Here is a 21,470-nt window from a genome sequence, read left to right as displayed (position 1 = left end):
TCCCAGCTAAACATTGCACTTAAATGTTATGCCTAATCGATGTATATCTATCTACTTGTTGGTCATTTTATCACTGCATCTACCATATGTAGGTCAGAGGCATAACTAAGATGAGATTTTGGTTTTAAAGCCACACCCTGAAACATTTTATGAACGTTCCAAATGTTTATTATTGATTGCTTAAGGTATTATGGCCAAATGTTTGTGGACACCTTACGTTCATTCCGATATGTACTTCTTGAACATTCCTTTTCAGATTTAGTTCTCCTTTTCCTCTCTTCTGGGAAGGTTCTGTTAAATTTTGGACCATGACTCTGGGGATTAGTTGAGAAGGCCTGCCATTGGCTGGAACATTTTTGATTGGCATTTTTTGGGATATCACTATTAGATCATTTGGATTGATGCACTCATATTAAAGGCAACATTATTATCAATTATGAATTATTATAAACAGATTATTATTGATTATAATTTATTTTTAATTGATTATTATCCAAATATGGCACAATAGTGAATGGTATTGTATTGTAGTGGCATTGATTTCAAATTCTAAATCTTTGCCTTAAGTATCGAAATCCTGTTGCATCATGTAAGCAAAAATAACACAATTAAAATACTGAAAACATATCCCAGTTAATTTAGTCAAATAATAAGGATGCAGGAATACAGTTTACCAGCTCTGCCTGAGTTTTGGTAGCTCCAGGATGAAATTTCAGGGTAATGCCTATACATTTCATCAATGTGATGGGGTACCCACCTATGTCTATGTATGCTGTAGCTGTAACTAAGAAGCTCAAACACTGTTCCTGTGCACAAAGCGAGCTCCATGAAGACATGGTTTAAAGAAGGCTGGAGTGGAAGAACCTGTGCCTCACTTTTGCAATGAACTGGAACACAGACTGAACCCCAGACCTCCTCACCCAGCATCAGTGTCTGATCTCACTAATGCTCTTGTAGCTGAATGATGACAAATCCCCACAGCCATGCTCCAACTTCTAGTGGAAAACCTTCACAGGAGAGACGAGTGGAGGTTAATATGACAGTAAATCTGGAATAGGATAATTTGCAAGTGCATATGGGTGTGATAGTCAGCTGTCCACACACTTTTGGCCATATCATAATTCCTGATTATTTAGTCAAATAAAATGTCGTTCCAGTGAAAAGGGCATGCTGATGCCTGTATATGTAGATGCTGCTGTTGAGAGTGTCGCAGCAGACCTGGGGGAGTGCGCGTACCACTCTGTGTTTGTGTGTGTGTGTGTGCGTGCGTGCGTGTGTGTGCGCGCGCGCAAGTGTGTATCCATCTCGACCCTCACAGCTTTCAACCTGAATCATAGCAGAAAGAAGAGGGTAAAATGGACGGAGTGGGGTCTTTCGGCGCTGGAAGAGCTGGGGCTGAATTCGACCCCTTCTCTTTTATACAACAGCCGCAGACCATTCTTAGGATATTAGCATGGGTGAGTCTAATTCAGCATGGTCTGTCATTATAACGCGCGTCTCATTAATACGCTCCTAAACAACAGCCGAGCACCAATCGGGCATAGCCTTTATTTCATACATCATAGTATTATCCTATACGGTAGGTGGGTTTATATGAGTCCATGAGCTATTTCATGAAAACATGAATGCTGTTTCGGGATGCGTTGTTTTTCGTTGCGTAAAAATGTTGACGTATTGATGCCATGGACGTGGTGGTAACTGGAGTGCGCGTGATTTCTGCTCTGTGACGCCAACATCTCACTGACACCATATAGTACTACAATATAGTATTCATTATTTTATATCATTTCTGCTGTAAATGGATATGAATCAGATGTTATATAGCTATCGTGCCAGGCCTGTTCTTTAAAACGGGTTTTTTTAATATGAAGTCATAATGTCGCTGTGAGGGAAAAGGCCAGTAGCGGCTGCTTCACCTGCCTCCTACAGAGAACATCACCATCTCCTCCTCTATCACCAGATACATGTGCCTCTCATCAATCATGAAAACTGGCTGAGAAGAGGCATATATTGTATACTGTATAGTATAATGGTATATAGTACTATACTGGGATATACTGTACTGGGTTATATAGTGTACTGTGCGGGTATATGTAGATAGTATACTGGGATAGAATATACAGGTATGTAGTATAATGTACCAGGACCTACATAGTATACACGGATAGAGTATACAGGTATACAGTGTACTGGGATGAAGTATATACTCTTAATATTATACTGGGGGGATTATACAGGTTTATAGTATACTGGGATAGTATACTAGGATGCAGTATACCTGGACATATTATACTGGGATGGTATACTAGGATGCAGTATACCTGTACATATTATACTGGGATAGTATACTAGGATGCTGTATACATATTCATAGTATACAGGGGAGGTATACAGGAATATAGTCTACTTGGATGTACTATACCTGCGCATAGTATACTGGGATAGTGTACTAGGATGCAGTATACCTGTACATAGTATACAGGGGGGTATACAGATATACAGTATACCAGGATGTAGTGTACCTGTGCATAATATACTAGGGGAGTATACAGTTTTATAGTATAATGGGATGTACTATAACTGTGCATAGTATAATGGGATAGTATACAAAGATGCAATATACCTAGTACATAGTATACATGGGTATTATACAGGTATACAGTATAGTGGGATGTAGTATACCTGTGCATAGTATACTGGGATAATATACTAGGATACAGTATACCTGTACATAGTATACAGCTATACAGTATCCTGGGATGCCTGGGATACCTGTGCATAACATACTGGTGGAATGTACAGTTTTATAGTATGCTGGGATGTAGTATAACTGTACATAGTATACTGGGATAGTATAATCGGATGCAGTATACCTGTACATAGTATACAGGAGTATACAGGTATACAGTATAGTGGGATGTAGTATACCTGTGCATAATATAGGGATAGAGTATATAAGTATAAACTGGGATGGGATCTGTGCATAGTATACTAGGGTATATAATTTACTGGGATGTTGTATACAGGTGCATAGTATACAGAGATGTAGTATACCTGTGCATAATATACTGGGGGAGTATACAGGTATAATAGTATATCTGTACATAATATACAGAGATAGAGTTTATAGGTATATACTGGGATGTAGTAAATCTGTACATAGTATACTGTGGAGTATAAAAGTATAATAGTATTATGGGATGTAGTATACCTGTACATAGTACACTAGGAGAGTATACTATATAATTATTGTCCTTTTATTATTCAGTTTCCAAAACAAAACAGTTCAAATAAAAAATTGTTATTGTTGTTTCTAAATTTTTCCAGCTTCCAGATATAACTTTCACAGAATGTAAACAATAATATCTAAATGTTGTGAATGAAAGCCTGGATTATTGTGCAGAGAATATATTACAGTTTAACTAGCAATGCAGCCAGGTAATAAATGTGTACACTTGTAAAGAAATCATTCCACTAAATTATTCAGTCTTGTTAAGACAAATCATTTTTAATGTCCAGGTACTTTATCTAAGAGGAGGAAAACACATCACAATTACAGTCCTGGTTTATTCAGTCTTGTGCATCATTTGCCTATAATAGTTTACTTTAATTAGATATCATTTATTACAACAGAATAATACGGATTGATTAAAAATACATGCCAGGCTTTAACTGCTAATAATGACTTTAATGACTTTTTTTTATCATTTTATGCTTCTCTTCTCCACTCTAGATTTTCTCAATGGTTGTATTTGGCTCCATAATAAACGAAGGCTATATTAACATCGGAAGTGAGACTCTCCATTGTGTTTTCAACAAGAACAATGATGCCTGCAATTACGCTATCACCGTTGGGCTCATAGCCTTTTTGGCATGCATCTTTTTCTTCGTCCTTGACATGAAGTTCCAACAAATCAGCAGTGTCAAAGATAGGAAGAAGGCAGTCTTACTGGAGATTGGATTTTCAGGTAAAGCTTGCAAAATTATACGTTTTCACGCTGTACCTATATGTGTGCATTTAACATGTGTTGCTTTTTCGTTGTTAGGTCTGTGGGCATTTCTGTGGTTTGTTGGTTTCTGTTTCTTGGTGAACCAGTGGCAGCGCACGACACCAGACGAGCTGCCACTGAACCAGGGAGCGGATGCAGCCAGAGCTGCCATAGCTTTCTCCTTCTTCTCCATCTTCGCCTGGGTAAGTGTTGCATCGACTACAAGGAACTTTACTAAAAGCTTTTTAAAATAATTCTGTCCTTTGGAAAACAATCATGCATCATACATTTATAATCTCAAAATCAGGAGAGGAGATAGTGACAGAACAGGCTGAACACAAACCCATTTCAGTCTAAGAATAACATCATGACCTAGCTAAAGTACAGCAGATTGCTCTAGATACTGCTTTCACTCTGTCAGGGGGGCGACAACGTCACCTCTTTTTGCTTCACAGTCAGTGTAGATGTGTGTCTTAAATGTTTTTAACTCTTGTGTTTTTATTAACGTCAACATGACCATGCGTCATGCTACTGTTTAAAAAAATCTATTCTAAAACAATCTAAATTGTTGAATTTTTCATACCTATTGAATTATGTGAGCTACCAGTCTTCCAGATGCAGACTAAAAATCTAATGCGATTAAAATTTAGTCTATGTCTGGATTTCATTTCTTACATTTATCTGCAATATTTCAATAAATGCATCAACATCTTAAAAAATAAAAATGACCTAAAAATGTCCTTAAATAAATAAGTAAATAACTAACTAAGTAGATGGATGGATGGATGGATGGATGGATAAATAGATAAGTATTAAAAATGAGCACAGTTTGTGATTTTACTGCAAAGGCCCATTGGCTTAAATCACAGGCTGATAAGCATATTACTAGCAGATGATGTAGTGACTAGAAATGTTTCCGAACTGAAAACAGAATCAGCAGTATCATTATCTATCAAAAGCGGTCCAAGGAAGGAACAGTGGTGAACAAGCGACAGGGTCATGGGCGGTCAAGGCTCATTGATGCACGTGGGGAGCGAAGGCTGGCCCGTGTGATCCGATCTAACTATCTTGTTTTGGCAGCAATAAGGGGACCAACACAATATTAAACAGGTGGTCATAATGTTATGCCTGATCAGTGTACATGTAAACTAGAAGTAGACGTTGAGCAGCTGCTTATCTATGCCCTTAAATGCTTTATACTTCAAATAACCCAGAAATGGTTACCAGTTAAATGTCACCTCGTATTCAGAGCTGGTCTGAGAGGTTCAGACACACTAGAACATCCTTCTGAATGAGTGTGTCGTTGTGTTTCAGGCTGGTCTGGCAGTGAGGGCAGTGCAGAAATATCTTCTGGGGACGGACATGTCTCTCTTCACCACAGAACATCTGGATGGCAACCAACCTATCCAGCCATTCCCCACCGTACCTGGCACAGAGACCACCGATGCGTACCAGAGCCCACCTTTCACTGAGAAACCGGACTCCAACGCCCCGACTTACCAGGTGCCAATTTACTAGAGGTGCCGATCGGGATCCATGTGCAATGTAACTGATCTGTCAAAGGTAGTATGAACGCAGGAAGAGGCTCTGGCCTTTCTTCAAGCTGACGTGGTGTGACAGTGTCCATAGGTAGTGCTGTGCTGTGACCTTATGTACAAGAGTTTGTCGGTTGTGACTTTTTTTTATTTCACTTGGGTCTATATGGATAGTTAAAACATTAATTTTTCAGGTTGAATTAAAAGGGGAAATTAAATAAGACATCTCTTCTATGTATGACAGGATCTATTCTGGTCCATCTAGGTCACCAAAACAAGGAAAAGTCAGCTGTGTTTTTTTAAAAGAAATAAAAAGGAGAACCAAAAAACAGTGTGTGATTTCAAACATCCAGGCTGTTTTACCGTGGGGAAAGAAAAATATGCATGTGCAACATATTCAGAAAGCGTTTAATTGTCATGCATCAATGATAATAACTTGAAACTTTACACTGAGTGTTTATGTGGATATAAAGTGCAATATTTAAAATATCTTACGTATGAAAGTAGTCTTCGGATTCTATTCAAAATATGTTTACCAGTAACAACCTGCCAAATTGTATGTCATAGTGCAGTCTTGCTCGGATGGAGGCGCCGTCGTAGGTCTTCTGTGCTGAAGGTTATCTCAAGCAAACGTGTCAAATTCAGAGAAAGCTGTGGCAAGTTTATGCGTCTGCATCAAGAACGCACCGTTCAGTGTTTGTTCAAGTGTACTTTACTAGGTGTGTACACCACAGACGGTCTATAACCATGAAAACGGGTTTAAATCATACAGTTGACGCAAAAATACAACAACTCACATTTGCCCGCTTAAAGAGGAAAAACTTGCACACAATAAAACTGCAATCATAAAAGGCCAGGATGAAAACAATCACACACGCTCATGGTAATAAAAGAAAAACCTTTTATCTTAGGAAAAATAAATAAATAAAACATACAGCGTTGCTGAATGGAATGTTGGGGGAAAAAAACATGAACTGAACAGTAGAGTTTGTATTTAAGTTGTTAAAACACTGTTAATGTTTAAAATGTTTGGTGCTTCATCTGATACGTAGTAGGATATCAGTAATGTTTCTGTGTTCTCAGATAGGAAAGCCTACAAACTGATTCTGACTGTAATTCAATACATGACGTCAATGGAGTATGTTTGTGAAAGTGATCAGGGGTTTATGTGTTTCCTGTACCAACACTTAAAAAAAAAAAAAAAAGACCACTGCTTCTGTACCGATTGGCTCACGTTTATTGTGGTGACTTAAAAAAAAGAAAAATGAAAATGATGTCCACTTGTACACACAAAGTAATGTTTGCTTGTGTTTTTTTTTGTCTCTCTCTCTCTCTCTCTCTCTCTAACCCTCTCAAGTGCATCCTACGCACAAGACGTAAAGGATTATAAATACGGGCCTGAAAATGAACGTTACATTCTAGTGCAACCTCTGGCATCATATCCCATGTTGTATGTTAAATGCTGTACACAAAAGACTTACTGTTGTCAATACAAATGTGTTTGGACTGCAGTCTTCATTCAAATAAAAAAAAAAGATATGTTTTTTTTTTCCATGAGATCTGTGAAACTTGCATGATTTTCACAAAGCATGTTCAGATAATAATAATAATAAAAAATAATAGTAATAATAATAATAATAATAATAATAAATAGATTATGTATTTAATTTGATTCTTTTAGGAGCCACCTGTACATCATTAATCTGTAGGTAAATATTTCTCTCCCCCCCCCCCTCATTGCTGTGTAAAACAGAACTAGATCACAAAGTCACATAACATTCAGTTATTAACGGTATCAAAAGAGAAGTTCACAGGAAAGCATATTCACTCTCCAGTGCGTTTGCAGAAATGAACAGAGTCGTACAAAAAGCAGGAGAAGTGCAGATGCTGGGCGCAGTAAAAAAAAAAAGAAAGAAAGAAAGAAAGAAAGAAAAAGAGTTTTACCCTGCAGTCAATGAGAAATGTGCGTTTGTTCTTCCATTTAACTCCAGACGTCAGTGCCTTAAATCTGCATCAGCTGCATTATTATTGCAAATTCGGACTGATGTTTTTATACAAAAAGAGGTTATGAAAAATAGAGATTTGTGGTCACGTGTTTTTTTTTTTTTTGTGATGATAAATGCTTAGTCCCCTTAAATAAAACTAATTCCTAAATAAATAACGGTGAAAGCTAAAAACGAAGTATGGAAACAAGTGCTGAGGTGCCACAGTGACTGTGTAGCGTAACACGGAAATGAAATGGTGCAAGTACTCCATTCCTTTGATTTCATCAACTCAAAAAAGCCCTTTGTCAGAGACGAGGCATTTGTTAGGCACTTGCACACTTTTTACTCTCAGAATTTTCCTCCATCCAGAGATATACAGTATGTATGTGTGTATAACCTCTTTATTATTTGTTGACTTGAGAAACAGGTGAGTGACGATGCTCTAATGAAAAGAACTCCATAAATAAATGTTGGGGGACAAGATCGAATGCAGCGTCTAGATTTAGAAAATTAGCATGCTTAAAGCATGTGTACAAACCTGATGAAAATGTCACCCATTAATCCAGAGATGTGGGATTAGGAAAATGTATTATACAATAATAATAATAATAATAATAATAATAATAATAATAATAATAATGAGTACTCCAAAAGCAGATGTCTCCCCTCAAAACCATTTCAATCTCAAGTATTTTATTTCTCCTCCAAATAATTGGTGGAATATTTCAAACCTAGCGGTGTGTAACTCGTAGTATGTGATACGGCATAAATAAACCCGGTGATTAACAAGTTTGCCAAATTAGGCATCTTGGAAAACCAGGAAGTCACCAATACTAGAGTTGGGCACCCTGTTCTCTACACACTACAGCTGCACTGCACATGACCCTCGTTGTCTTAAACATCTCTGACTCTAGAAAAAACACCCCACATCTTTTCATCTGTCAGAGTAGTGCCCTCGTTTTTTGGCAGCTAACTGATAATCTTGCTTATAGCCTGGAGAGAAGGAAAGTCATCTTCTCCAATATGCAGGGTCTTATGGGCATTGAAGTCTTTTGGAGCCAGTACCTGCTTGCAGGTAGGACACACTTGGCAGTCCAAGTCTAGACTATTGTTAGAGGTACATGTTTGCCAGGCTTTCTTTTTGTTCTTCTTGCCTTTGGAGCCTGGCTGCTGTTTCTCCATGGCTTTAAAGTCTGCATGGGCAGTGAGAAGCTCCTGTTGTTTCTGTGTGTCTGGAAGAAGAACCAGCAACTCATTGAAAACCCTGTTGAAGTTTCCTCCCAGCAGCTCGTGGCAGCTTTTGTGGTACTGAGCAGCAGAAATTAAACCCTGGTAAAGACAAGAGATTAGTATTAATTAACATGTGGGGGAAATGGAACCAGATGTAGATCTATTTGGAGAAAATCCAAAGATAAAATTCATCAGCATGATTTCCAACAACATAGGTCCATGAATTTGGAGTGAGAACAAAATCATGACTGAATAATTAGCATTATTACACAAAACATGAATACAAATAATATTTTTGTATACAAAGAGAGACATCTCATTACCTGTCTGAACTGGCCTGAATAGTTTTTGAATTCATTGAACTTGGATTCATCATTCTGAAGGAAGTTCTGTATTGACTGAATTAGGTCCATGTTCCTCTGCTTGAAGTTTTCAGGCATGTGGTACGTTCCAAGTGAGGATGCTGGTCTGGATTTGTAGAAAAAATAATATCAAGCTTAGAGAAATTTTGCAAATAAGTGAATAGATAAAACACACAAAACCTAACCATGCACTTCATAACATCAGTACATTTCTAATCCAGACTGTATTTTGTGTTTCCTACATGTCATGCCTGCTGACCTGTTAAACACCGGCACTGTGCATTCTGCTACGTTACTGTTGAGTGGGACACCGGTGAATCCCGGAGGAGGTTTGCTGACCACAGGCCCCAGGCCAGGAGGGGGAGGAGGCAGCGTTGTCTGTACATTCTTCATGGAAAATGTGTTTTTAAATCCTAAAATACAAAGCACAGTACAATAAAAGGTGAGCTTGAGACAATGCATGAGACAGGGTTTCTATAGAGAATCAGGGCAAGTCATACCAGGTGGAGGTTTCTTAGTAACAAGAGCAGGGAAATCCTCTTCTTCAGGTGCAGCAGGTGGTTCGGCGATGGGCTGCTTTTTAGGGGCAGGAGATTCTTCAGGAATGATTGGGTCCTTAGTTTCCTTAGGTTTGTCCTTGTATCCATTTATAAACATATTTGATTTGGGGACCACGCTGCCTTTAGGAACACTAGCGTCTGGTGGCTTGGTCTCAGGTACGTTTTCTTTGTGAGCCGTGGTAACCAATTCCACGTTATTAGCGGACGTCTCAGAAGGCGTTGCTGAAGGCTGTTTCTTCTTCTTTCTATTTTTGTTACTAGGCTGTGAGAATCCAGTCTTCACTGTAAGCAGAGAGGAGATGTCTAACATGGTAGGCACAGCACTAACCTCCTGAAGCATTTTGCCTGTTTCAGGGTCCTCCTCATCTGAGGAGACCGGAGATTTGACTTTGGATGTAGTTTTGGCGTTCTGCAGAGTGGGCTTCTTCTTGCCGCGAAGCGCATGAGCCTGAGGAATAGTGGAGGAAGGTGGTGGGTCACTAGCGGAAAACATAGGGGCAGAGTGCGAGTGTGTCTTCGTCGGCAGAACCACAGGCTTATTATTACCGAGCATGCCAGATTTACTTCCTACTTGGGACCAAGCAGATGTCTTATTCTCCTGAGGCTTTTGAGGTTTGATCTTTGAGACAAGTGCTGGGAAGTCTTCCTCTTGGAAAGATGAAGGTTTTCTAGTTTGTGACACATATGCTGGGGTCATCGGGGCTGAACCCATTGTGCCAGAATGCACCAGGCTAGGGAAATCATCTTCTTTCAGTGAGACAGGAGTGGGTTTCACCATGCTGTAACAAAACATTTATTACTGTGTAGTTCTGAAATAAAATCGTAATGTGCAACATCCAGAGCAAAACCATACATGTGTTATTACACAGAAATATTTAGCATCTTTCTAAAACATACTTATGAATTGGATGAATTGGTGGTGGTGGTGCTCCAGCTCCTAATACTGGGAAGTCTTCACCCTTTAGAGGGACATTGTTCTTCGTCGATCGAACTGAAATGTATACAAATCATTAAATGTAGTAAATATACTGTTGTCTCTGGAGCCAAAAGCTACAGGAGCTCCTATGAGACCTTGTGTTTGAATAGTGCAGACCTGCCAACCTCCAGCCAGGACACAGGACTTGATACAGTCTTTACACAAATGGCTTATCTAATGTCCCTCATGGAAACTGTGAAACGTGGTTCGAAAGATTAGGCATGTGAAATCTTCCAGGGTTTTGGTTAATATTGGTAAGTTAAAAAAAAACAAAAAAAACAAGAACAATCAGTCAATGCAGAATCATATGGAAATAGACTCAAAGGGCTCTTTTGGCATATTTCTGAGAGATAAAGGTCATGGTAGTGTTTCACCAACAGGATTATTTACTATGAACATGTAACTCGTAGTACATCAATTTGAAATATTGTCTTAGACCCAAAACAGGCAACATATATACCAGTAGCATTAAATGTTTGTAAGGGCACATACCAGTCAAAAACCTCAAAGTAATGAGAGAAGATAGAGTCTAGAGCACTTCTGAGCACAAACCTTACAAAGGGTAGTAAATGAACTAAACTCACTGGGAATGAGATTAGCTGTGCTCCTGCACTGATGCAGTATGTTTCAGTAGGACTCACACTGACAGGTTAGGATAATTAATGTCACAATAATAAAGTTCAAACCCACTTTACCTTGCATGTCAGTAGGAGGTTTGACTGCGCCTCGATTGCCTCTTAACTCATCGCCCTCCACTGTCTCCTCTTTACGTGGTTTTTGGCCTCCTCTCTCATGAGCCTGTCCTCTCTCGGCCTGTCGCCGTGCAGCCTGTGAGGCCTGAATGGCAGCAGCAAGGTCCCTGTCCTCTTCCTCTCTGCACACAACCACAATCAGTACTCGTCAAGCGCTGTCAAGCAATAACATGTCTGGAGATTAAGGCCTTGAGTTCTGGTTTTATATCCAGTCTGAATCCCGGAGCCTCGCTTATAAATTTTTCATATAATCAAAATTGAACTGAAATGTACAAGTACGGATGTTCTTGTGCTTGTTTATATTGGTGTTAGCACCTTTCATTTTTCGCTGATGGAAGACTTTTATGTATAAAAAAGCATTTTAGATGGGACAACGAACAGTGCGTGGTGTTTCTGAAAACTTTGACACGGCACCTGCTCAACAATCCATCACCCTCCATCGAGTACAGACGAGTGAAAGACTGGTGTGAGCTCTGACAGTATGTCTCACACACCCTCTTCTCAAACAAGCAAAGTGAATCTGTGTATATTTCCTGTTTTTCTCTTTCAGGTCAGGTAAGTGAAATTTAAAACAGAATCATAGAAAAATAGAAAATGTCTAAACGGTTTTTCGACAGACTTCAAAACTTACCTACGCTTTTCAAATATTTTGTCTAGTTATTTTAACAGGAGACACAGTGAGGAGTCAAAAAACAATTATTAAATAACATTTGTGTAAAGTTAAAAATCCTCAAATATTTTGCTGCCCTCAGATAAAGCCCCAGCAAATATGCCAATTTCATCACCTTAGTTGAAACATCATTTTTATTTGAACCGGTAACAAGAAAACACATCAAGCTCAGAAGAACCTCCTACTGTCCTGAGATCTGTTTAGAGCGCATACATTTCAACATAGTAAAGACTTCATGATAAATATCTTGCAAGTCTACATTCTACTGCAAGCCATGACCTAATGATGTAAAAGTCAAGATGTGTTAGGAAACGTATTGTAAAGAGACAAACTTACCTATTGTACCTCCAGCTTCTTACATTATGGTGTAACCCCTGGGGTCTTCCTCTTCCCGAGCGTCCTTGTCTGTTGAACCGATCGACTTCTTCATAATCATCAGCATTCACCAGACCTGAAGAAGCCATTTAGAGAGTGCTGAGTAAAAATCTGACAGTAGGTTACGACGACACAACAGCAAAAATGGCACAAGACTACACAGAGCAGACACTGACTGACTGACCGACCGGCCCACTCACCTTCGTTCCTTCTCTGCTGGCGTGGGGCGTAATTGAACTGTATGTCAATCTGCCGGTTTTGCCGCGCCTCAGCCCGGTTCTTACTGTGAGCAGCAGCTTTATGGGCCTTGTAGTCAATCTCTGTCCGAAAAGCATGCGTGAACTGCTCTGTACTGCAGCGACCTTCCTCGCACAGAAAATGGCTTTCTCTGAAGTGATCACTGAGATCGCGGTAATCACTGGAACAGACATGACAGAGTTATTAATGAATATACAAATAATACAAAAAAAAAAACCCAGCAGATGACCAAAAAAAAACGTGTAAAGTACCAATAGTATTCTTGTGCTCCATCCGCGTCACAGAAATGGCAAAAGTAGTGGTCTCGCCTTAAGTGCTTGAGCAGTTCGTCATTATCCAGATAACGGTCATCGCAAAATTTACAAAGCGGATGTCCACGATGAGACGTGTCGTCCGGGTCCCCTTGCGTTCGATGGCGAGCCAGTTCTTTGCGGTTGTACCATTTCCTCTCATAGGAGAATATCTGAATGTGGGGGGTTTGTATGATGACCAATGTTAGAAGCAGAATGTCATGAAAAAAGGGTAAGCAAGTAACACAGTTACGACTCGACACGGTACCTTCAAGTGCTTAGCACATAATTTGCAGCAAAATAGCTCATGCTGCTTTCTCATATGCTGCTCCAGCTCCTCAAATTTGGAGAACACTTTCGGCTCAGGACATTGCGGACATTCGGAAAGCAAAATCTTCCTGAATTCGGTGATAAACGTAAACACAAACAAGATTAACCTCCTGAACAATATGAACGTGAAAGAAGAAAAACTCTTCTTTCCTGTATTTCCTGACATTAAAAAAAAAAAATACCTGAACTGTGCAAAGATTTTCCCATCAGCGAAGTAGATGTCATATTTCTTCTCAGCCTGGTATTCATGGGGAGCGAGAGCAGCAAAGGGCTGAAGTTTCCTAACAAATATAACCTGAGAGGATAGAGGGAAATGGTGAGGATTAAAGATGACATACCACTTAGGACTGAGTTACATAACCACTTCAGCTATACCTAACGAGTCATATGCGCGATCTGTGGTCAGCTGGGTGCCAGGAGGACACGCTGGACCCAAAATGGACCAGATTAAACATATTGACCTCTGGACACTGATGCTGATTAAGACTTAGTACCTTAACTAGGCTTTTAGCTAAAATATGAAGATAGTAGGATTTATAGCCATAAGGTTGAGCTTGCTAACTATCTTATCATAACCTTTGTAATGAAACACCTTCACAAAACTATCTTTTAAAGCTTATTCTGAGAAGCTGAAACTTTATCAAATGTGTTAATTCAGAAAGTCAGCTAGCTAACTAGCCTGAATGACAAGATACAAACTTTAGCTACTTGTTTCCTGACTTTAACCGAAATAATAAATCCCGCCGTGAATAGATCTAAAATGGGGCTAAATGTACGTAGAGTTATAAGAGTGAGATTAATCAGATATCTAGCAGGTAGCAGGCCCGGGAGCTTAGCTGATTAGCGCGGCTCGGCTCGGCTAGCTGACCGGTTAGCTGAGGTGATCAGGCCGCTACCTTGTCCAGCTCCACTCGGCAGACGGCGCAGTATTTCTGCTCGCACAGCACCCGCATCTTGGTGGAGCACCGGTAACACACCGGATGGTCACACTTCCCCACGGCGAAAATAGCGATCTCTTGGCAGCAGAGCACACAGACATTCTCGGCTTCCTTCTTCATCGTTGATTCCATTCTGTCCAAAGACACACAGCTCTGTTTCTTCTGGTCTCGTGTCAAATCTGTAGCTAACGAGCTAATGTTGTGCTGATGGTAAAAGCGGCCGACCGGGAACTCTCAGAGCACCGGTGCATCATGGGTAGCAGGGGTACATCACGGGAGGCTCGTGCTTGGTCGTGGGTTAAGATAAATATTACAGAGATATGGAAAGGCGATGTGCGCTGGAAGATACGCATATATGTGAATATTTGAGAAACTAATATATACATCAATGTATAATTTTATATTTTATATAATTAGTTGATGCTGGTTGTAGCAACACGTCAACGCATCCGCCATATTGCAAAGGGTGAAATTCAAATCAAGTCTACGGAGATGCGGGAGCAAGAGGTGGTGTATTGAGAAATGAGTATTAAAAAGACATGCGATTTAAGTGTATGTTGAAGATATTTATGTCTATTAATATTTGAGAAAACAATACATACATAAAAGCATGATTTAGCACAGGCGACTGCTGCTGGTTGTAGCAACACGTCAACGCGTTCGCCATATTGCAAAGGGCGAAATTCTAAGCAAGTCTACGGAGATGCGGGAGCAAGAAGTGGTGTGTTGAGATATGAGTATTAAAGAGACATCCGATCGAAGTGCATGTGGAAGATATTTATGTATATGAATATTTGAGAAAACAATATGTACATAAAAACATGATTTAGCACAGGCGACTTCTACTAGTTGTAGCAACACGTCAATGCATCCGCCATATTGTAAAGGTCGAAATTCAATACAAGTCTACGGAGATGGTGTATTGAGATATCACAGTATCAGTATTATAGAGACATGAGAACGAATGTATGTATGTATGTATAGGAATATTTGAGAAAACTTATGTATATGTATATATATGTATGTATATATGTATGTATGTATGTATGTATAGGAATATTTGAGAAAACTTATGTATATGTATATATATGTATGTATATATGTATGTATGTATGTATATAAACATGGTACATGATCTCTGGAGATGCGGAAGCTGTCCCACATAAGGCGTCTGGTATTTATGAGCATCTACCTCACATTATTTGCTGTTAACGAATATCTGCAACAAAGGGTACCAGAGATTTCATAAACACAGAGTCTGTTTAATACCACAGTCCACATTAACCCAATACCAAAGTATGGTTAGGAGATTTCCAAATGTAAATTTAAATTTACATATTGGCTAAAACACACAGCCGCTGTGATTTCAACTTGAAAGCGATAATGGGGAATCTGATGTACAGTAGCAAATACAGTACACCAATCAGACATAACATTATGAGCAGTGACAGGTGAAGTGAATAACACTTCAAATATCTCCTCATCATGATCACATTTTGTCCTCAAAGTTGATGTGTTAGAAGCAGGAAAAATGGGCAAGCATAAGGATTTGAGCGAGTTTGACGAAGGGCCAAATTGTGATGGCTAGACCACTGGATCAGAGCATCTCCAAAACTGCAGTTCTTGTGGGGTGTTCCCGTTCTGCAGTGGTCAGTATCTATAAAAAGTGGTTCAAGGAAGGAACATTAGTGAACCGGTGACAGGGTCATGGGCGGCCAAGGCTTATTCATGCACGTGGGGAGTGTAGGCTGATCCGATCCAACAGATGAGCTACTGTTGCTCAAATTGCTGAAAAAGTTAATGCTGGTTCTGATAGAAAGGTGTCAGAATACACAGTGCAGGATGGGTCAGGGCTGTGTGGGTACCAAGAATTTTATTTTTAGGTTAATTATCAGGAAATAAATAATAACATAAGTTCAAATACAGTTCTTTATGTCTCTGAAGCGTTGTATGCTCATTTCTAAATTTAGTTAGGGTTCACTTATATTTGTTAAATAAGCCATGATAATAGAACCAAACAGAAAATTTCGAAAACAGAAAAACACACACACACACGGTTTTATCCTAGATACAGACACAGATTAACACCTAGATCTTTTGTTTGAAGATTACATGAAGATCAGATAACACTTCCTGCTCTGTTCCCTTTTATTCGTCACTTCTCATCAGAGTGTAGGACTGAAACGAGCACAATTCATCAGTCATCTATAATCATTATCTCTTTGCAATAGAGATTATCAAGGCTCCAAATCCTCTTTTACATTCCCATTGTCATTTATAAAACTAGCCTGGAAGCTAAAACCCCAAAAGCAGACTAATATTAGAAAAGTGCCACGTTTAACTGCCACTGTCACTAAGTAACAGGTCTGCTGTCAGGTCTGTAGCTGATATTTAACCTCTTTATAAGACACAGAAGAGAGAATCACTGTCTGAAAGTCTTGTTTCATGAAAGCAGATGACTTTCTGGATTGTCAGTCGTCAATTTTCGTCACATTTTAGAAGCATTTTAAAGATGAAGTTGTTCCTGATCCTGAGACTTAGTGAGACATATGTAAGTTATTTCCCATCATAAACTGTATATAATTAACTTTTTAACACTGGGATGATTTAATCTGACATGTGTTGAGGTGTCTGTATATACACTATATTGGCAAAAGGTTTGGGACAACCCTTCAAATCATCAGAATCAAGGTGTTCCAATCACTTCCATGGCCTCAGGTGTGTAAAATCAAGCACCTAGGCATGCAGACCGCTTCTATAAACATTTGTGAAAGAATGGATCGCTCTCAGGAGCTCAAAAGTAAAGTTTGGTGGAGGGGGGATTATGATTTAAGGCCCCTTAGTTCCAGTAAAAGGAACTCTTAATGTTTCATTAAATTAAGTTCATTAAAGTGTCATTAAAGTTCATGTGCATGTAAAGGCAGACATCCCAAAACTTTTGGCAATATAGTGTATTTTGCCACCTTGTGAACAACTTCATTCAGAATATGAACAACTACAGAAACAAAACAGGAAGAAAACTGTTACTCATATTGAACTGCAAATAATGTTCCTTTATTTGTGAATAATTTCAGTGGGTCTTTGGGTAGCAAACAGTTGAAAAAAGTAGTTATCAACTAAGCAATTATTTACAGATTAGTAATATACAGTAGCTGTTATAAGTTTACATACAGCTTTGCAGAAACTGAAGAATGTAAAAATGGATCTCAGCAAAGATGAATCTTATCATCTTATAGCTGCTGTAGTGAAAGGGGTCAAATATGCTGGAATAACAAAAAATGTGCAGGAGCAGGAGGATTTTTCTGAAGAACGATGGCCAGTTTAACTGATCAGGACAAACAAAGGACTCATGAACAACGATTACAAAACAGAAAAGCTCTTACTGTTGATCATACAGGTAACAACACAGTGTTAAGAATCGAGCATGTGTTGCCTCAGATCTTTCTAACCCTTTTTCTCTAATGTCTGTGACTCAGAGACCTGCCAGATGAAGGGATAGGATATTACTACCATCTGTTTGGTCAATAAACCAATGCAACCGTGTGCAGTAACTGTAACGTCAACTCTAACTATAACACACAAGCATGCACTGATAAGGTGAATAAACATTTGCTTTAGATTTGATTGCTGAAGCAGAACATACACAAAACACTGTTAAACAGTGAGAACAGTGAATAATTGAGCAGCTAGGTCTAACCCTTCTTCCTTTCATGAGAGAGCAGCCACAGCTTAATATTATCTCCTTTGCCTCCCATATATCTGCCACTCTGACCCGAGCTACACAGCACACGATGACAGGGCACAATCAGAGGAACCTGAGGAGATGCAGACACAAGCCAGAGAAAGTCAGCGGACACATTTCCCATTTGTACTCACGGGAGAAATAAATGCATCAAAATGAACCAACCGGATTTCTTCTCATAACGCTGCCCACTGCTCGAACAGCCTTCGGGTTTCCGGCCATCTCACTGAGCTCTTTGTAGGAGACAGTTTGTCCCACTTGTACTCTTGACTGCAATATCCTCAGCACATTTGCAGTGAAGGAGTCTGACAAAAGGAGACAGAGGTTTATAAAAACCTAACCCAATGTAACAGTGATAGTGTGTGTGTATGTGGCACACATACCTCCCTCCAACATTGGGTGATGTAAGGCAGGAAAAGGAAGAGAGCTCACTGACTCTGCAGAACGAAAGTAATTCTGGAGCCATACAACACACTGCTGGAGCTCAGAGTTCACTTTTGTCTGGTCTGAAATGAGGCCAGACCTATACACACACACACACAATACATATAGTATTTACATAATACTTGAAAAAGCATCAGAACATCAGTCCTCTTCTGAAATTAACCTTCCCAGTTCCAAAGCACGTACTTTGTTGTAATTCAAAATCAAGTTATGAAGTCATGCATGTTCAATATTCAAAACAGGTAGTGTGCTTTAGCATTAACATTCAGTTCATAGCCATAAATAATACAGTTAGACGTTTGTTGTAGTGGTGCTTGACATTATTAACTGCATGGAACAGATGAAACTGTATTGAAATTGAACCAGAGAATAAACGCTTACTTCTCTATCTTGATTGTCTTTGATTTTTTTTATTATCAAGCCATGTTGTCAGATAATCAGACCAAAGAAAGTAAACCTCTGAAAATCTCGACCTGTAGCTAGTCTCTGTGATTGGATATAACCCCAGTGGAGGAGAAGCTGAGAGTCCATGGTTCATGTTTAGAAAGGAGGAGTCACTGAACTATGGACTGCCATAGAATGATCAACTCCACTTCTGTAGAGTGCTCGGTTTCTTCCGCAGAAATACCTGACCTCTGTCTTTGGTTATTTTTTTAATTAGCTTTTTTTTTAAATCAATTTATGCAATCACAGCAAACTGCTCTAAAACTTCTCAAAATGCAATCCTAGACTGTAATGTACACTATATTGCCAAAAGTTTTGGGACACCCCTCCAGATCATTGAATTCAGGGGCTTGGCCCCTTAGTTCCAGTTAAAAGAACTCTTAATGCTTCAGCATACCAAGACATTTCGGACAATTTCATGCCCCCAACTTTGTGGGAACAGTTTGGGGATGACCCCTTCCTGTTCAAACATGACTGTACACCAGTGCACAAAGCAAGCTCCATAAAGACATGGATGAGAGAGTTTGGTGCAAGTTTTGTCTTCAACCTGATAGAACACCTTTGGGATGAATTAGAGCGGAGACTGTGAGCTAGGCCAAAACTGGGACGTCTGCCTTTACATGAGCATGAATTTAATATGGAGTTGTTCCGCCCTTTGCAGCTATAACAGCTATAACAGACTTTCCGCAAGGTTTAGGAGTGGGTTTATGGGAATTTTTGACCATTCCTCTAGAAGCACATTTGTCAGGTCAGGCACTGATGTTGGACAAGAAGGTCTGACTCACAGTCTCCGCTCTAATTCATCCCAAAGGTGTTCTATCAGGTTGAGGTCAGGACAGTCAAGTTCCTCCACACCAAACTCACTCATCCATGTCTTTATGGACCATGCTTTGTGCACTGTTGAGCAGTCATGTTGGAACAGGAAGGGGTCATCCCCAAACTGTTCCCACTAAGTTGGGAGAATGAAATTGTCCAAAATCAGTGATTTGTAGGGGTATCCCAAAACCTTTGGTAATATAGTGTATCTCTGATCCTATTCAGAAGGGAGAGTTTTCCGAAATCACAGCCAACATCTTATAGGTTCACCATTTCCATCATCAGAGCCTGCAAGATCTGATATTTTACCGACTTATGAAATATTGCAAAGTTATTCTGATTCTTCAAGATCTACTGTGATGGTGTAGTGTCTAAGGCACGCGATGTTTCCATGGTGATAGTGTGTGTTGTCTCCATATAGCAATAGTAAAGGTGTGTAGTACCGCTGTTCTGTTTCCATAGTAATAGTGATGGTGTGTATTCCTTTCTCACAGCCGCTCAGGAGAAGCTTTCCCACCGGCGACTCCAGAGACACACACTGCAACACACACGCGTTTCTAACACACACACACACCAATTAACATTGTAACGAAGGCTAACATATATATTAATTGCTCGACAGAACTTTTGTTACTACAAACAACCAATACAATATTCCTGCCCCTTCTTCTATCCCAGCTTGGGCGTAGTACATACCCCTGTTTCTCCATTTTAGGTATGAATTACAGAAACGCTATGAATCGAGCAATAATGATGTTGCATGCCTCAACTTTCGCATGTAATGCTCATCACTTCTCTTCCTGGGTTGAAACGCAGTAAATGATGATTGACATGAAGCCCAGCCAATCAACAACAAGACTCTTCGTGATGATTGGACAGCTGTCCAGAACGGACTTTAATTTCTTCCAATGCTGTTTTAAAAAAGAAAGAAAAAATAGAAAGATAAATAGTTTTCGTTTTCCCTAACCTTCCATGGTGTGCATCATGATACTATTGGGTAAAAATATATTCTACTTAAAATAAATTCTTATATGAGAAATGTTGGATGTTTTCAAAACTACTGCATGAAAATACTTTCTCCCTATTGAGAAGATACAATCACTATACACCGACCAGGCATAACATTATGACCACCTGAGCACCCTAACTGGTCTGTGGCTATGCGGCACAATAAACTGTGATGCACGGTGTATTCTGACACCTTTATATCAGAATCAGCATAAACCTCTTCACCAATTTGTGCAACAGTAGCTCGTCTGTTGGATCGGTTCACATGGGCCAGTCTTCACTCCTCCACTACTAGATGTTGGAGTGTGGCTGTGGGGATTAGTGATCATTCAGCTACAAGAGCATTAGTGAGATCAGACGCTGATGTTGTAAGAGTGAAGAGGTCTGGGGTTCAGTGGGTGTTCCAGTTTATCCCAGTGAGGTTGAGTCAGTCAGGGCTCAGTGCAGGACACTGGGGTTCAGTCAGTGTTCCAGTTTATCCCAGTGGGGTTGAGTCACAGTCAGGGCTCAGTGTAGGACACTCCAGTTCTTCCATTCCAACCTTCTCCAACCATGCCTTCATGGCGCTCTGTGCTTTGGTGTTCAGTGGGGCTTAGTCCCAGCTCTTTGTGAAAGAACCATTAGTGAGTGCGATGTTCAGGTGTCCGTAAACCTTTGCACATGTATTCTGTTTCATGAACTTAAAACAAGACTGAAATACAAATAAATATTTTGAAACAGTTACTTTTATGCTTTCTTGTATAGACTAACTAGCTCTACTTTCACT

At 39.6% G+C, this 21,470-nt stretch overlaps 3 protein-coding genes across 4 annotated transcripts; 1 reads left to right on the top strand and 2 right to left on the bottom strand.

Moving 5' to 3' along the window:
• Nucleotides 1-1,253: 1,253 nt before the first annotated feature.
• On the top strand, nt 1,254-7,081 carry syngr3a (synaptogyrin 3a). Of its 2 annotated transcripts, XM_058377562.1 has the most exons (5): nt 1,254-1,457; nt 3,734-3,968; nt 4,047-4,192; nt 5,304-5,492; nt 6,882-7,081. In XM_058377562.1, the coding sequence occupies exons 1-5, from the start codon at nt 1,356-1,358 to the stop codon at nt 6,912-6,914; spliced, it is 705 nt and encodes a 234-aa protein (XP_058233545.1). In that variant the 5' UTR covers nt 1,254-1,355; the 3' UTR covers nt 6,915-7,081. The 2 variants fall into 2 exon arrangements, with proteins under 2 accessions (XP_058233545.1, XP_058233547.1); XM_058377564.1 differs by having other exon boundaries at nt 1,257-1,457; nt 5,304-7,081.
• On the bottom strand, nt 6,827-14,500 carry znf598 (zinc finger protein 598). Its single transcript, XM_058377558.1, has 12 exons — nt 14,209-14,500; nt 13,495-13,607; nt 13,251-13,380; nt 12,944-13,155; nt 12,635-12,852; nt 12,396-12,510; nt 11,333-11,511; nt 10,559-10,652; nt 9,602-10,440; nt 9,361-9,514; nt 9,063-9,207; nt 6,827-8,838 (listed from the first exon to the last, which is right to left on the bottom strand). Exons 1-12 carry the CDS (start codon nt 14,380-14,382, stop codon nt 8,479-8,481), a joined length of 2,733 nt encoding a protein of 910 aa, XP_058233541.1. The 5' UTR covers nt 14,383-14,500; the 3' UTR covers nt 6,827-8,478.
• Nucleotides 14,501-17,282: 2,782 nt separating this feature from the next.
• On the bottom strand, nt 17,283-20,527 carry mgmt (O-6-methylguanine-DNA methyltransferase). Its single transcript, XM_058377318.1, has 5 exons — nt 20,393-20,527; nt 20,140-20,253; nt 18,376-18,515; nt 18,158-18,297; nt 17,283-18,065 (listed from the first exon to the last, which is right to left on the bottom strand). The coding sequence occupies exons 1-5, from the start codon at nt 20,404-20,406 to the stop codon at nt 17,943-17,945; spliced, it is 531 nt and encodes a 176-aa protein (XP_058233301.1). The 5' UTR covers nt 20,407-20,527; the 3' UTR covers nt 17,283-17,942.
• Between the last annotated feature and the right edge of the window lie 943 nt (nt 20,528-21,470).

This window comes from Hemibagrus wyckioides, linkage group LG24 (genome assembly GCF_019097595.1).
Source record: "Hemibagrus wyckioides isolate EC202008001 linkage group LG24, SWU_Hwy_1.0, whole genome shotgun sequence".
NCBI lineage: Eukaryota > Metazoa > Chordata > Actinopteri > Siluriformes > Bagridae > Hemibagrus > Hemibagrus wyckioides.
Note: the sequence above shows the minus strand (reverse complement) of the source record. Positions and strands in the feature narration are given on the sequence as shown.